The sequence below is a fragment of the Neoarius graeffei genome, chromosome 19 (assembly GCF_027579695.1).
Source record: "Neoarius graeffei isolate fNeoGra1 chromosome 19, fNeoGra1.pri, whole genome shotgun sequence".
Classification (NCBI taxonomy): domain Eukaryota; kingdom Metazoa; phylum Chordata; class Actinopteri; order Siluriformes; family Ariidae; genus Neoarius; species Neoarius graeffei.
The window spans coordinates 61,695,452-61,713,256 of NC_083587.1; the positions used below are offsets into that span (position 1 = coordinate 61,695,452).

Sequence of the window (17,805 nt, forward strand, 5' to 3'; positions counted from 1 at the left end):
GAGCCGCAGAGGTTCTTTGTCATATCAAACAAACTCTACGGGCGCTTACGTTTTTTCAGGTTGCAAGACAAACTTACGGCCAACGCGCATCTTTCTCCATGAACAAAAAAAAAAAAAAAAAGCAGCGATTTGGGAAACGCCAAAAATCGCACGGCCAAAAAAATCGTACGTCCGGTTGTGACCTAGGCTTAACCAAACCACAACACACTCCGTTACATGCAAAAATAACCACACAGCCTTAGATTAATAAACTCACCCCATCAGAAAGAGAAACGGCGCCTTGCACACACCAATGCCTCCGATGGAATGTAATCCTAGAACACTTTTTGGTTGCGTTTTTTTTTTGCTAGAAATGGTCATCTCCGATGTAAATACCGTGTGTCTGTTTGCTTCGTGGTGTTTCAGCTCCTCTGCGCTCTGTTTAGTAACTCATTCCATAGTGAAATTACATGCCTGTATGCAGTTAAGTAGCCACGAGCTCAGCTCATATCATACAGCTGATTCGCGAAAAAAAACAAAAACAAAAGACTTAAATCATCATGTGAATGGCCCATATGGTAATTTACCCACACCCCCCAGCAGGCTACAGTCCTGACAAAAACGAGACAATTTGCAACAAAAAAATGTATGCTTTTCCAACAAAACAATCTATTATCTTAAATACTGATTGCATTCTTCAAGATCTCAACTTGCACATGATGGAAAAAAAACAAAAATCAAATTTCGAAAAAAAATGCTTCTTTTGCGATTATCTCAGATTCGTTTCGGCCGACATGCGTCCCTGGATTCGGTGAGGTGTCACATACATGTTCATTCTTCCGGCGAGCAGTTCAAAACCAGTGTGCCTCATATGCTCCGAAAACGTGGCATTAATTAAAAGCGGCAACGTGAAGCGCCACTACGAAACAAAGCACAGCTCTTTTGAGCGAAGTTATCCCCTGAAGTCCGAGCTGAGGGCATGCAAAATAACCCAACTGCAAGCACAGTATGACAGTTCTACCCGACTCATCATACATACATTTACAGCCCAGCAACGTGCAAACGAATGTTCCTTAAAAGTAGCATAGATTTTGGGGCAACAAACACATTGGAGTGTGTTCCCTGGTCTAATCAAAGGAGCACTGCACACCTTGACTATGTTTGGATCAACTTACAGCTGTGAGTCGGCTTTTTCCACTATGAACATTTTCAAAACCAAGTACCGTTCTAGGCTCAACAATGAACACCTACATATCTGCATGAGAATGGCACTCCAACCAAGATTTAGGCCCTGTCCACACGGCAATGGATTCAGGTGAATCTGATAAAATTGTTCATCGTTTCGGCCTGGCGTCCACACGGCACCGGTGTTTTGGGTGCCCCAAAACGAAATCTTTTGAGAACGGGTTCCAGAGTGGAAAGATCTGGCAACGGCGCCGTTGCGAAGTCGTCTGGATGAGTAGAACGGATTTGTTTATGATGTCACAACCACATGTGCTTCACGCCGGGTAGAAGTGTAACGAACTCGATGCGAGTTGTCAACAAATCCTATAACTTGGTTCACGAAACGCGCTTACAAAATATTTTCACTGTGAATATTTATTGTGTAATGGTGCAAAGTGTGAGAGAGAGAGAGAGAGAGAGAGAGAGAGAGAGAGAGAGAGAAAATAGCCCTTAGGGCAGAGTCAATCCTGCCAGCAAAAATAGGGGAAAAAAAAAGGAGCAATCTCACCTCTTCAGATGTTGGTTTAAGTCCTACAATACATTCCTCAAAAAGGGCGTAGAAGAACAAATTAATCCATCAATGTGTAGCATTCAACTTACAACCCCGATTCCAAAAAAGTTGGGACAAAGTACAAATTGTAAATAAAAACGGAATGCAATAATTTACAAAATCTCAAAAACTGATATTGTATTCACAATAGAACATAGACAACATATCAAATGTCGAAAGTGAGACATTTTGAAATTTCATGCCAAATATTGGCTCATTTGAAATTTCATGACAGCAACACATCTCAAAAAAGTTGGGACAGGGGCAATAAGAGGCTGGAAAAGTTAAAGGTACAAAAAAGAAACAGCTGGAGGACCAAATTGCAACTCATTAGGTCAATTGGCAATAGGTCATTAACATGACTGGGTATAAAAAGAGCATCTTGGAGTGGCAGCGGCTCTCAGAAGTAAAGATGGGAAGAGGATCACCAATCCCCTTAATTCTGTGCCGACAAATAGTGGAGCAATATCAGAAAGGAGTTCGACAGTGTAAAAGTGCAAAGAGTTTGAACATATCATCATCTACAGTGCATAATATCATCAAAAGATTCAGAGAATCTGGAAGAATCTCTGTGCGTAAGGGTCAAGGCCGGAAAACCATACTGGGTGCCCGTGATCTTTGGGCCCTTAGATGGCACTGCATCACATACAGGCATGCTTCTGTATTGGAAATCACAAAATGGGCTCAGGAATATTTCCAGAGAACATTATCTGTGAACACAATTCACCGTGCCATCCGCCGTTGCCAGCTAAAACTCTATAGTTCAAAGAAGAAGCCGTATCTAAACATAATCCAGAAGCGCAGACGTCTTCTCTGGGCCAAGGCTCATTTAAAATGGACTGTGGCAAAGTGGAAAACTGTTCTGTGGTCAAACGAATCAAAATTTGAAGTTCTTTATGGAAATCAGGGACGCCGTGTCATTCGGACTAAAGAGGAGAAGGACGACCCAAGTTGTTATCAGCGCTCAGTTCAGAAGCCTGCATCTCTGATGGTATGGGGTTGCATTAGTGCGTGTGGCATGGGCAGCTTACACATCTGGAAAGACACCATCAGTGCTGAAAGGTATATGCAGGTTCTAGAGCAACATATGCTCCCATCCATACGATGTCTCTTTCAGGGAAGACCTTGCATTTTCCAACATGACAATGCCAAACCACATACTGCATCAATTACAGCATCATGGCTGCGTAGAAGAAGGGTCCGGGTACTGAACTCGCCAGCCTGCAGTCCAGATCTTTCACCCATAGAAAACATTTGGCGCATCATAAAACTGAAGATACGACAAAAAAGACCCAAGACAGTTGAGCAACTAGAATCCTACATTAGACAAGAATGGGTTAACATTCCTATCCCTAAACTTGAGCAACTTGTCTCCTCAGTCCCCAGACGTTTACAGACTGTTGTAAAGAGAAAAGGGGATGTCTCACAGTGGGAAACATGGCCTTGTCCCAACTTTTTTGAGACGTGTTGTTGTCATGAAATTTAAAATCACCTAATTTTTCTCTTTAAATGATACATTTTCTCAGTTTAAACATTTGATATGTCATCTATGTTCTATTCTGAATAAAATGTGGAATTTTGAAACGTCCACATCATTGGATTCCGTTTTTATTTACAATTTGTACTTTGTCCCAACTTTTTTGGAATCGGGGTTGTATTCCGGACCATTAAAGACGCTGCCTTCTGGGTAGAATCATACGTCATCCTCGCCGCCATATTGGATGGGGCAAAGCAGAGAATAAAGATGCCTCATTCATGTGCTGCGTTTAACTGTACCAACAGGTTTGCCGTCCAAACGAGATCACATGGGATTACCTTTCACAGGTGAGACTGGAAAAATACTTTTCATTGTATTTGGTCATTATAATGTAATTTTACGAACAGATTTTCCTGACTTTGTGGCTAATATGAAGTCTCGCGCATAATAGTTTATGCGCATGCATCCTTACTTCTTCTATTATTCTGGTGTCTCCGATGGGACCGTCTTACAGCGCCCCAGAGGTCTGGCATGTGTATTGCAGCGTTTTCAGCAAGCGTTGCGTTGCCATATGTACCTGATATTTTACTGATCCGTTGCCCATGTGGACGCAATATATATTTTTTTTTAATCTCGTTGCCGTTGTCATGTGGATGTAGCCTTAAATTACTGGCAGGTCAGCCACATGCCCATTTTTCTCATTAAGAAGAATAAAAGAAGAATTAAAAGAGAAAAGTTCAAAGAAAAATGTTCTGTTTGCATTTCCCCTCCAAAAAGCCACTTGTTTTCTGAAGATGTGGACTTTTTTTTCTTGAAAAGTAGGGCCTCATTTTTTAGGCTGGGACCTCCTTATTTTAAGAACAAAGAAGAGAAAATGTTAAGTCAACGCTCTGTTTGCACTTTTTAGTGAATGTTTTCTGAGTTGACTTTTTTACTTGAAGTGTAGGCCTTCAATTCTTCAGGTTGGGACCTCTTTAATTTAAGAGAAAAAGGGAGTTATTCCACTCTGTTTGCACTTTATTTTATTCTGAGGTTTTGGTTTTCTTTAATCTGAAATAAAGGCCTTGAATTTATTTTCCTGGGACGACTTTTATTTATGGTAAAAGAGATAGTTGTGCACTCAGTTCATTTCCCGCATTGGAAATTAACAATAAATACTGTTGAACCCATATGAAAATGTGGACATGGGGAAGGCTATAAGACACAAGCTGGACTTCAGGTCGGACCTTCTACTTGGACAAAATTTAATAACTGGACCTCAGTGACTTAATTGAATACCCCTGATTTAGAATGTTTCTGATACAATTACCGTAATATACACTACCGTTCAAAAGTTTGGGGTCACTTTGAAATGTCCTTATTTCTGAAAGAAAAGCACTGTTCTTTTCAATGAAGATCACTTTAAACTAATCAGAAATCCACTCTATACATTGCTAATGTGGTAAATGACCATTCTAGCTGCAAATGTGTGGTTTTTGGTGCAATATCTCCATAGGTGTATAGAGGCCCATTTCCAGCAACTCTCACTCCAGTGTTCTAATGGTACAATGTGTTTGCTCATTGCCTCAGAAGGCTAATGGATGATTAGAAAACCCTTGTACAATCATGTTAGCACAGCTGAAAACAGTTGAGCTCTTTAGAGAAGCTATAAAACTGACCTTCCTTTGAGCAGATTGAGTTTCTGGAGCATCACATTTGTGGGGTCGATTAAATGCTCAAAATGGCCAGAAAAATGTCTTGACTATATTTTCTATTCATTTTACAACTTATGGTGGTAAATAAAAGTGTGACTTTTCATGGAAAACACAAAATTGTCTGGGTGACCCCAAACTTTTGAACGGTAGTGTATGTATAACTAAGATACACTGAAAAGAAAAGTAAGGCAACTGCATATTATAAAGTTTGGCACTTTATTAAATGGACTAGATTAAGATTAAAACATATTTAAAGGAAAACTTAACTCATGCATTTAAGTTTGCGGAAAGATTATGTACTTATAAACATTCATGAAGAGAATTTGTTAATTAGTGTCAAATATAGCATAATTTCGAATAATAACGATAAGCGTATTTGGCAGTTCTTTAACAAAAGAATAATCCGGAGCCGTCTTTTGTTAAACGGATCCCAGTGACATCACACTGCCAAAAATGCTTAAGATTATTATTTGAAATGATGCTGTATTTAACACATTTGGACAACTTCACTTCGTGAGAGTGTTTATAAGTACATAATCTTTCTGCAAACTGAAACTAATTAATTAAGTTTTCTGCTCCTTTAAAGCAGATTAATTCTCCTCGGCTTTTGCTTGGCCCAGTGTTGGGCGACCCTCTCATCGTCCATCTCGCTGTCATCCATGCTGATGTGGATCAAATTGTCCAGCGAGTGCTTTTCGAGCCAGTCGCTGTGATCAAAATTGACGACGTTTTGTTGTCGTGACAGTTGTCTGGTTTTGTCTGCCATCACTCACGTGGGTTTGTTGACATTTAGTGAACCAATCTTTGATCGAAGCCATAATGATAATAGACGAGGTCAAACTTTTGTGATTAAAATCAGTCGGCTTTGTCCGTCTGGTGGGGGACGACATCGGCAGCCAATGAGATCGCTTATAATGAATCGGAAAATTCCGGGATGTCTGACGTTTTCTTTCGATATTTTTATTGGACGGTTTGAACACATGATCTTGACACAGCCAACAGATTACAGTTTGTTTACATCATACCACGTGGACATATGTGGCAAATCACAGAATCCAGGGACACACGTCGGCCTGGGGGCATTTTGAGTTATTGACAGATTCAGAAAGTGCAGTTTCTAAGCTTTCCAATGATGCCTTCCATGTGGAGATCTGACAATATTTGAAGAATGTGTGGCCTTTTGAAAGTGTATACCTCTTAAAACAGGAAAGGGAGAAAATCGCCCTCAAAGTTTTCCATCTCAGCTACTCTCGGTGCAGGGCGGGCACATAATGCTGCTCATCTGCATGACATTAAGGAAAGCCCTACCCCCTACGAGCTAGCACGATACTACTTTCATGTAAACAAAGATCACGTCAATTTTCCTTCCATGCAAAGTATGCCCAACACAATTATGAAGTACAAAAATAAGTATACTTTAATGTTTTGTGGTTGAAAAATTACTCACACCGTAAGAAAGAAAGATAGCACGATGATGACACAACTAACACAACACTAGTTTCATGTAAAGCCTCCGTCACAACCGGCTGTATGTGCTCCTACAGCCGGTCTACACGCAAAAAAACGCAAGAAACACAGAGGGCGCGCATGAAAACGCACAAGCGCGCGTGTGATGTGCTGATTTTCGAGCCGCAGAGGCTCTTTGTCATGTCAAACAAACTCTACGGGCGCTTACGTTTTTTTCAGGTTGCAAGACAAACTTACGGCCAACGCGCGTCTTTCTCCATTGGAAAAAAAAAAAAAAAGCAGCGATTTGGGAAACGCCAAAAATCGCACGGCCAAAAAAATCGTACGTCCGGTTGTGACCTAGGCTTAACCAAACCACAACACTCTCCGTTACATGCAAAAATAACCACACAGCCTTAGATTAATAAACTTACCCCATCAGAAAGAGAAACGGCGCCTTGCACACACCAATGCCTCCGATGGAATGTAATCCTAGAACGGTCCGTGTATCATCCGATCATTCAAGTATTCCATTCAATCTGGAAAACGAGGTTGCGGGTTTTTTTTTGCTAGAAATGGTGATCTCCGATGTAAATACCGTGTGTCTGTTTGCTTCGCGGTGTTTCAGCTCCTCTGCGCTCTGTTTAGTAACTCATTCTATAGTGAAATCACACGCCTGTATGCAGTTAAGTAGCCATGAGCTCAACTCGTATCATACAGCTGATTCGCGGGAAAAAAAAAAAAAAAGACTTAAATCATCATGTGAATGGCCCATATGGTAATTTACCCACACCCCCCAGCAGGCTACAGTCCTGACAAAAACGAGACAATTTGCAACAAAAAATGTATGCTTTTCCAACAAAACAATCTATTATCTGAAATACTGATTGCATTCTTCAAGATCTCAACTTGCACATGATGGAAAAAAACAAAAATCACAAATTTCGAAAAAAAAATGCTTCTTTTGCGATTATCTCGGATTCGTTTCGGCCGACATGTGTCCCTGGATTCGGTGAGGGGTCACATATTACTTTGACAGAATCAACATGAACATTGGGGAAAAAAAAAAAAAAAAAAAGACCGCTTGTTTAACACAAATCAATCAGTATGTAAATGGATCTGTTTTTGCTCTCCTATGTATCGAGTTACTTGTGGGTAGGAAATTTAACGCATCGGTATAAATCTAAGCGTATCAGATTTTTACTAAAGTGACTAAGCGTATCGGCAGGCAGAGCAAGTGTATTGGGCCCGATACGCTAAAACGCTTTGGGGAAAACCATGATATATATTTTTTGCACTACCTACATTTTCAAAATAATATGTATATTGGAGGTGGCGCTGAGGTTGTGAAAGCAAAATATTGACCAAATACTGTATTGAACATCATCGATATATGAGGAGGAATTGAAGAACTGCACAGTGGTGGAAAAAAAAAATGAAGCAAAGAACACAAAGTCTCCAGAGAAACACCTCCATGGTGTCCCGAGACGTCCAAGACCCTACTGTGATGTGCTGTTTATAAATGAGTAGACTCTGAATCGACTCTTTTAGGTGTACTTTGTGAGCGGCCTCGTGCATATGAGCCGTTTGAGAGAAGGTTTTGTTTTTAAATACAACCCCGATTCCAAAAAAGTTGGGACAAAGTACAAATTGTCAATAAAAACGGAATGCAATGATGTGGAAGTTTCAAAATTCCATATTTTATTCAGAATAGAACATAGATGACATATCAAATGTTTAAACTGAGAAAATGTATCATTTAAAGAGAAAAATTAGGTGATTTTAAATTTCATGACAACAACACATCTCAAAAAAGTTGGGACAAGGCCATGTTTCCCACTGTGAGACATCCCCTTTTCTCTTTACAACAGTCTGTAAACGTCTGGGGACTGAGGAGACAAGTTGCTCAAGTTTAGGGATAGGAATGTTAACCCATTCTTGTCTAATGTAGGATTCGAGTTGCTCAACTGTCTTACGTCTTTTTTGTCGTATCTTCCGTTTTATGATGCACCAAATGTTTTCTATGGGTGAAAGATCTGGACTGCAGGCTGGCCAGTTCAGTACCCGGACCCTTCTTCTACGCAGCCATGATGCTGTAATTGATGCAGTACGTGGTTTGGCATTGTCATGTTGGAAAATGCAAGGTCTTCCCTGAAAGAGATGTCGTCTGGATGGGAGCATATGTTGCTCTAGAACCTGGATATACCTTTCAGCATTGATGGTGTCTTTCCAGATGTGTAAGCTGCCCATGCCACACGCACTAATGCAACCCCATACCATCAGAGATGCAGGCTTCTGAACTGAACGCTGATAACAACTCGGGTCGCCCTTCTCCTCTTTAGTCCGAATGACACGGCGTCCCTGATTTCCATAAAGAACTTCAAATTTTGATTAATCTGACCACAGAACAGTTTTCCACTTTGCCACAGTCCATTTTAAATGAGCCTTGGCCCAGAGAAGACGTCTGCGCTTCTGGATCATGTTTAGATACGGCTTCTTCTTTGAACTATAGAGTTTTAGCTGGCAACGGCGGATGGCACGGTGAATTGTGTTCACAGATAATGTTCTCTGGAAATATTCCTGAGCCCATTTTGTGATTTCCAATACAGAAGCATGCCTGTATGTGATGCAGTGCCGTCTAAGGGCCCGAAGATCACGGGCACCCAGTATGGTTTTCCGGCCTTGACCCTTACGCACAGAGATTCTTCCAGATTCTCTGAATCTTTTGATGATATTATGCACTGTAGATGATATGTTCAAACTCTTTGCAATTTTACACTGTCGAACTCCTTTCTGATATTGCTCCACTATTTGTCGGCGCAGAATTAGGGGGATTGGTGATCCTCTTCCCATCTTTACTTCTGAGAGCCGCTGCCACTCCAAGATGCTCTTTTTATACCCAGTCATGTTAATGACCTATTGCCAATTGACCTAATGAGATGCAATTTGGTCCTCCAGCTGTTCCTTTAACTTTTCCAGCCTCTTATTGCCCCTGTCCCAACTTTTTTGAGATGTGTTGCTGTCATGAAATTTCAAATGAGCCAATATTTGGCATGAAATTTCAAAATGTCTCACTTTCGACATTTGATATGTTGTCTATGTTCTATTGTGAATACAATATCAGTTTTTGAGATTTGTAAATTATTGCATTCCGTTTTTATTTACAATTTGTACTTTGTCCCAACTTTTTTGGAATCAGGGTTGTAGACAATTGCGTTACTTTTGCATTGCCTACATCTAAAAAAAAAATTTGATGTGTCATTTATGAACGAATCGATTCTTTGAGTTGACTCTTCCTAGAATCCAAAACTTCTCATTCCAATCAAACAGGTTTACTTTACGGTCGTCTCACCTCCACGTCCGCCGGATGACGTCTATCACCCCGTTGTAGCGCGTGTGCTGATCCTGCAAGCGAGCTCGGATCACCTGGTACGGGTACGTGGTGGCCACGGCGAAGATCTTGGACACAGCTGCCATTGAAATGTACTCTAATGAATTCTGCAGAGGAAAGAGACGACATCACATCACAGCTGTGGTTACGGTGGATTTCTTCAGACAGCTGGAAAACTGCTTGAACACAGTTTCTTTTGCACTTGCCAGTTTAGCATGTGAATGCTTGTTTCTGTATTTGTTGTAGTCTCTCTTCAGTTCCTCATACGCCATGAACTGCAGAGCTCCATGAGACGTCCCGAACAGGCCGGGAACAAAGCCCTGTGCACAGGAGGAAAAAAAAAGCCAATTCAGCCACAGGGTAACTCTGACTTACTGATATTTAACACACTGAGTGAGCTGGAAAAACTATTGTACTGCGTCAGGCCAAGGTTTTTTTTTTTCCTCTTCTTTTCTTTTTTTGTTTTTCTCTGGAGCTTGAGCACCACCCAGTGGTCAGTGACAGAAGTTCAACTAAGGAGCTGCTTAGATCACAGCAATCTTCTTCCAAGCATCAAAGCTGACTCAAGGAAATTCTATGATCTACCTGAAATGACTTAACGTAGAGACACTTGCTAAAAGAATCACATAAGGAGTCACATTCGGACAAAACAAACAGCATGTTGCGGTCAGTGAAATGAATCAAATCATATCTGTGTCTCAAGGACCATATTTATTGACGGAAGCAAAATATATTTTTGAACGGACTCAAATTGAATGAACTGCGCTTCGTTGTTTGTGATAAGTTGTTCATGAAGGACTTGAATCTTTGAGTCGACTCCTCTACGTGAACGTTCTGAGCTGACTTGTGTGTACAGTATAAACCGTTTGGGGGTGGTTATATTTTTTGCATTGCCTACATCTGTAAAGCAATGCGTCGTTCAGGAACAAATCGATCCCGAATCGACTCTTTTAGATGAATTTTGAGAGCGAACTCATATATAAACCATTTCAGGGTGGTTTTATAAGACGTAAACAAATGCTGTAACTGAAAAGAAAGAGATGCTGTTCATGAAATGAGTCAGTTCTTTGTATCAACACTTTTCAGTGAACTTTGAGAGTCGACTTGTGTATATGAGCCTTTTTGGGGGTGTTTGGGGTTTTTTTTATGCAAGCAATACTGTTATTTTTGCATTGCCTGCTCTGCAAAAATGGTGATGTATGACTCATGGATAAGTCAATTCTTTGACTTGACTCTTCTCAGTAAACACTGACCGCCGACTCACATGCGTGATGTTTTCAGCTGTAAGCGATGCTGTTACTTTTACATTACCACCATCTACCAAAAAAAAAAAAGAAAGAGTGACGTGTCGTTTTTGACAATGACTTGATTCATTGAGTCGACTCTTAGGTGAGCACTGAATCGACTCTCCTATAAAAAAAGTATTTTCAGATCAAATCAAGTTTATTTGTATAGCGCTTTTAACAATAAACATTGTCGCAAAGCAGCTTTACAGAATTTGAACGACTTAAAACATGAGCTAATTTTATCCCTAATCTATCCCCAATGAGCAAGCCTGTGGCGACGGTGGCAAGGAAAAACTCCCTCAGACGACATGAGGAAGAAACCTCGAGAGGAACCAGACTCAAAAGGGAACCCATCCTCATTTGGGCAACAACAGACAGCCTGACTATAATATTAACAGTTTTAACAGGTATAACCCTCAACTGTCCTCATGGGGCCGTCCTGCTCTGGCTGGCTGGGTGGCTTTTCAAGTTTTTTTTTTTTTTTTTAAAGATGGAAGCAATGCTGTTACTTTTACATTACCATCATCTACCAAAAAATGAGTGATGCGTTGTTTTTGACAGAGTTGATTCACTTAGTCGATTCTTTTAGCTGAACAGCGAGTCAACTCTCATAAGAGCCATTTGGGGTGGTTTTTTTTTTTTATTAAGATATAAGCAATGTTGTTACCTTTGGATTACCAAGATCTACCAAAAATTGGCGATGTGTTGTTTGTGACCAATGAGTTGATTCATTGAGTCGACTCTTTTAGGTGAATACTGAGTCAACTCTCGTATAAGAGCCATTTTGGGTGTTTTTTTTTTTTTTTTTTAAAGTTGGAAGTAGAGCCCTGCACTCCCGCGGGACCCGATGCAAAGCAGTGCGACGCGGGACAAATTTTGAAAGCTCATTGTGGGCGCGGGCAGGAGGGGGAGTGCACAATGCGGGAGTGGGCGGGAGAGGTGATAAGCTGCAGTCCCGCTAACTAAAAACGTGTTTAAAATAAAATTTATAAATTATTAATTTATGTCCATCATATATAATCAGTGTATAATCTGAGGAGCTGGTTGTGGTTGCGCAACACTTCACATGAGAGGAGAATGAAATCGCGGTTGGAATCATAACGCCACAGACTCGGAAGTGGGAGTGCGAGTGCGCAAAGCGAGAGCTGTCAATCAAATCGAGAGCTGTCAATCATGAGCGCATGCAGCACTCAACTTGGAATGTGTCAGCAGAATGTCAGAGTCTAAACAATAAACTTACAATAAACCTAACAATGCCACCTATAAATACACAACACGTAGATCTACATAACGTTATCTGTACCATCTCACAGCAGTTTGCTTAGCTATTTTTAATCAGCGCAAATAGCCTTATAGCCAAAACTAGTATATGATGCTTTAATTTATGGAGATGCCTTTTGCTTACACGTGATTTCCAAATGAGGGGTACTGCAATTTTATATTAGTCTAAATGAACATCTACACCAAGTTGCAAGCATCAGGGGAAGATTATGGATGCACCAAATTTGGCTTAACGGTCATTTAATGGTGAAATGCCGTTCGCACTGTCAGCCAACTTCGGGTTGTTTCTCTGAATTCCGACAATAAACGAGACCATCCGGACACATCTGAAAACATCGTGGTTTGAACTGTGTTGGTTCAAATCAACTTGGTTCAGACCAAGTTGGTACTACAGCTTTGGGAAACAGTCGTTTTTTGGATGTTAGTTAGTTCAAGCTTGCATCGTACCATATTGGTTTAATGCTAACTTGGTTGGTTGTTTGGGAAACGCACCCCTAAACGTGAGCTGTAGATATTTATGCTCAAATCCACTCAAAGTAGGGGGCGGGGCACCATCATGCTGTGTCTTTAAATTATATTAATTTCTTATAGGCCTACTTGTATTTCCTAGAATGTAAATGTGAGGAGTGACATATAAGCTATGTGCAATGTACAATATTCTTAATATCCACTGTAGATTTTGGTAGGTGTGTTGGGTATCTCTGTAAAGCCTCAGCTGCGCATGCCGCCTGGCAACGCGCACCCTCGCTACGTGCGCTAGGTGAAGGATCGGTCAGTGGAGAGCTCAGCTAAGCTCAGCATGTTTAATTCCCCAAGCCAATGACAAGAACTTTCATGAGAAATAACTCGAACATCTGCATCATGCGTGATTTGCGGGCGGGAGAGGGACAAAATATGGCAGGCGCGGGCGGGAGCGGGACTGAAAATCATAATTCTTTGCGGGAGCAGGACTGCACAATGCGGGAGCGGGACTGAAAATTCTGTCCTGCGCAGACCTCTAGTTGGAAGCAATGCTGTTGCTTTTACATTACCACCATCTACCAAAAAATGAGTGATGTGTCGTTTCTGACAAATGACTTGATTCATTGAGTCGACTCTTTTAGGTGAGCACTGAATCGACTCTCCTATAAAAGTCTTTTCCGGTGGGTTTTTTTTTTAGATGGAAGCAATGCTGTTACTTTTACATTACCATCATCTAACAAAAATTCGCAATGTGTCATTTGTGACAATGAGTTGATTCACTGAGTCGACTCTTAGGTGAACACAGAATCGACATTCATATAAAGGCCATTTTGGGTGGGTGTTTTTTGTTTTTTTTACCACCTCGCCTGCTATGGAGTAAGTTGGGCGAGGTATTGTTTTCAGTCAGGTTTCTTTGTTTTTTTGTTAACGATATTACAGGAAAACGGCTGGATCAATCTTCATGAAACTTCCAGGATAGATGGGCACTGGTCTGAGACCCCGTCCATACGTAGCCGGGTATCTGCTAAATCGAAGATATTTTTCTACGTTTTGGCCTGTCATCCACATGAAAACACATCAAAAACGAATATTTAAAAAAAACTCCGGGCAAAGTGAAGATTTTTGAAAACTCCGTGTATGCCTTTTTGTGTAGACAGAGATAACCGGAGTTTTGCGTTTTAGAACGTCACAATCTGCGCCAAAAAAAATGACAACAAATCTGCCCTGACGTCAAACGTGCAACCTTTGTTTACTGCAGAAGCCAGATTAAGCATGGACTTAAGCTAGCCGCACACCACGGCGATCCACGCGGTACCGAACCGACCCATTTCAGAGCCGACTCCCGACAGGGCACGCACATATCCCCTGACTGTTGACGAGTGCAGTCGCGATTGAAGCGACACGTGACAACTTAATAGCTTTGTGATTGGCTATTGGATATCGTTACTGTTAAATCCAACACTTGAAGATGCTACAGGCTGAATTACAAATGACACAACACGGAATATGTAGCGCACTATCTAGGCTGCATGAGCTATTATTCCCAACCTTAAATAGTGCACTTATATAGGGGAGTTAAAGCAATTTGGAATTCAGCCACACAACTTGAGCAGAGTGGCTTTCCAGCCCACTGTGTCTATGGATAAAGCTTCAGTCTATGGAATTACAGTATATACCTGCATTAGGTGCTACCAACACGTATTTCTCGCGCTAGAAATTGTGTTTAATGATGTCACGTGTTATATGCGAAAGATATGATTGGCTATTGCTAGCGACTCTCGCCGATCAGTCTGGCTCCTGATTAGTTTTTCGAATCGGCTGTGAGATGAGTCGGCACCATCGAAAACTAGTCTTTACGCCTGACTCGCGACTTCAGTTGGCTCGGTACGCTGAAAATCGGCGTAGTGTGCGGCTAGCTAAAGAGTAATGGATCGGAGTAGTGCCTTGAAAGCGTTAATTATTGTGCAGGTGCTATTTACATGTTTAATTTTAGAAGCCCAACTACTGCTCCAAGAGCACAGGCGATGTGATTAGGGGGGAGGATTTGGGAAAATAATGCCATCTACAGGTTTGGAATGCTTATGAATGTGATTGAAAACGCAGATGTTCGGTTATGTGTGGAAGGGATTTTTTTCGAAGACGAGGTGGTGTGGATAAAACATTTTTATAAACGGAGGGGGGGAAAATGTTCGGTTTTAAAAATACCCGGCTACGTGTGTACATGGCATCATATAGAACCTCCAACATTTTGAGGGTCATCTGGTCAAGGTCACCAAAAAGGTCAAAGCTGTTTTTGTTGTGTCTACTGCCTCATAGAGAGACGCTAACCACTACATAAGGATGTAAGACTGCACATCCACGTGTTCCTATTAAAATGGCTGGTGAGTGTATACAATTTGGTTCACCATTCAAAATAAATGGACTAAAGAAATCGCTTTCAGACATGTTTATGCTCATTACAGAGGGAACGCGTGTTCCACTGAGCTCTAGCGCCGGGCCATTTCCGGGAAATAAGAGTTTCGGTCGTGGCGACAGCGCACGCATGCATATATCAGCCTCGGTTTGGAGGTTTCAGTTTTGAAAACTGTAAGAGTAGAATAATATAAAAGTACAGACACTTGGTATATTTTACTTCTGTGATTTTTTTAATTGTTCATTTTTGGATTACGCTTCATTTTTGTGGCTACTGCGTCAAATATATATATACACACACACACTATATTTACTGTATGGACATGGGGTCAGAAAACTATTTATAAGCGGTAGCCACATGTACCCATAGGGCACCTATTTTTTTTGTGATATATCCTCCTTCATAGTCATCATAAGTGCTACCGGGGGAGGTTTGTTTTGCCTGGCAACACTTGTGTTTCGTTTGCTTCCATCTAAAAAGCAAACAAACAATGCTGTTACCTTTGCATTACCACCATCTACCAAAAATTAGCGATGCATCTTTTGTGACAATGAATTGATTCATCGAGTCGATTCTTTTAGGTGAACACTGAGCCAACTTTCATAAGAGCAATTCGGGGTGTTTATGTGTGTTTGTTTGGGTTTTTTTATTAAGATGTAAGCAATGCTCTTACTTTTGCATTACCTAGATCTACCAAAAATTGGTGATGTGTCATTTGTGACAATGAGTTGATTCACTGAGTCGATTCTTTTAGGTGAACACAGTCAACTATTTAAAAAAAAAAAAAAGCCATTTCAGGGTTTTTTTTTTTTTTTAATTATTTTAACACACAAAGATGTAAGCAATGCTGTTACTTTTGCATGACCAACATCTAAAAATACATGGTAAGGAGTCATTCATGGAGGAGTCAACTCTTTGAGCTGACCATTGTGAGCCAACTGTCATCACACACACAAAAATAATAATAAAATAAAATAAAAAAAAAAAAAAATCAATAAATAAGGGGGGGGGGGGGGGGGGGGGTGTTAACCTTCAGTCAGTAACAATGGAGTTGTCAAACCACTGACAGTTCATGGTCTTTTGAAAAGTGTACCGCATCATATCGCCCAGCCCTACGGAAGATACATTTTCGACTTCTTTAAAGAGCATCTATATTTTTTTCCCCAATTTCATTAATCTGGAATGTCCTGAAGCAAATAATTTTTCCCCCCGTTTTGAAGTTCTCTCATGACAGCTGCCAAGAGGGTAATTTGAGAGCGAACATATGCATGCGTTTCCTCCAAGATTTCTTCTGAGGGTTGGGTGAAGCTTCACGACTCGGAAACCCGAAACCAAATAACTTAACCCTTTCCCTGCTGCTGCATTTAACATGGTTCTCTTTGAAAAAGTGTGTCACGTTGCTCATACGGTGAAAAATGTCCACCCCGATATCCACCACGTCCTACCCGATAGAGACCGGCTACTCCTTCCTGACGGTATATCTTCACCAGCGCGTCCACCATGCCCCTGTAGAGCTTCTGGCTTGGATCGGTGCTGTACTGCAGAACCAGGCGTGTTTTTGTCACCCAGATCGGGTTCGTGATGCAGAGAGTCATGGCTCCTGTAAAACAGCAACAACTCTAAACATTAATTTTAAAAAAATAAATAAATAAATAAAAGAAAGACTCAGCATCTCTGCAGGCCAAATCAATAACCATTAAGCTTTATTTAATGTCACATGATTTGTAAGTCGGGCGGCACGGTGGTGTAGTGGTTAGCGCTGTCGCCTCACAGCAAGAAGGTCCGGGTTCGAGCCCCGTGGCCGGCGGGGGCCTTTCTGTGCGGAGTTTGCATGTTCTCCCCATGTCCGTGTGGGTTTCCTCCGGGTGCTCTAAATTGGTGACTCTAAACTGACCGTGAACGGTTGTCTGTGTCTATGTGTCAGCCCTGTGATGACCTGGCGACTTGTCCAGGGTGTACCCCGCCTTTCACCCGTAGTCAGCTGGGATAGGCTCCAGCTTGCCTGCGACCCTGTAGAACAGGATAAAGCGGCTAGAGATAATGAGATGAGAGGAGATTTGTAAGTCGTGGCATCCCGTGGGGTCGCTCCTTATGTTGGATGAGCCGGAGTGAAGCAATCTCATAACCTTATTTAAAGCCTCTAGCAATTTCCGCGTCAACTGTATTAAAAAAAAAAAAAAAAAAAACCTTTGATACTAACGATACGTTATTTAACAGATATAAAACTGCTCAAGCGTCGTCAGGAGAACACCAACGAACAGCAATTTAGAAAAACTTTCACTTCTATGAGGATTGTACCCAGTATTTGGCTTCATCCATCTTGCCTTCATCCTTGACCAGTTCCCCCGTCCCTGCTAATGAAAAGCAGCTCTGTGAGACGCTACCACCACCGTGCTTCCCTGTCAGGATAAAGCTGTGTGCGTGTATCAGATACGAGCAGAACAGACCTGCTTGTGCTGCAGACACCAAGTGCTCCTTGGGACTCAGCTCCGTCTGACGGCCCTCCTGGACATACGCCTTGATGGCACTATAACTTATTTTTTAAAAATTAAATAAAAAGGGTTATTAAAACCAGCACATACAGTAAAGTTGTAATTTAAAA

The 17,805-nt window shown here is 41.3% G+C and overlaps 1 protein-coding gene across 4 annotated transcripts in view; it reads right to left on the bottom strand.

Annotated features, from left to right (window-relative positions):
* The window catches only part of slc25a32b (solute carrier family 25 member 32b), a 28,246-nt gene that overhangs the window by 3,594 nt on the left and 6,847 nt on the right, over positions 1 to 17,805 (bottom strand). For all 4 annotated transcript variants that reach the window (XM_060900978.1, XM_060900977.1, XM_060900976.1 and 1 more), the window contains exons 4-7: positions 17,651 to 17,736; positions 16,649 to 16,803; positions 9,968 to 10,081; positions 9,723 to 9,868 (exon numbers count right to left, since the gene is read on the bottom strand). In XM_060900978.1, coding sequence (XP_060756961.1) covers positions 9,723 to 9,868; positions 9,968 to 10,081; positions 16,649 to 16,803; positions 17,651 to 17,736 — 501 coding nt within the window. The remainder of the gene's footprint in view (positions 1 to 9,722; positions 9,869 to 9,967; positions 10,082 to 16,648; positions 16,804 to 17,650; positions 17,737 to 17,805) is intronic.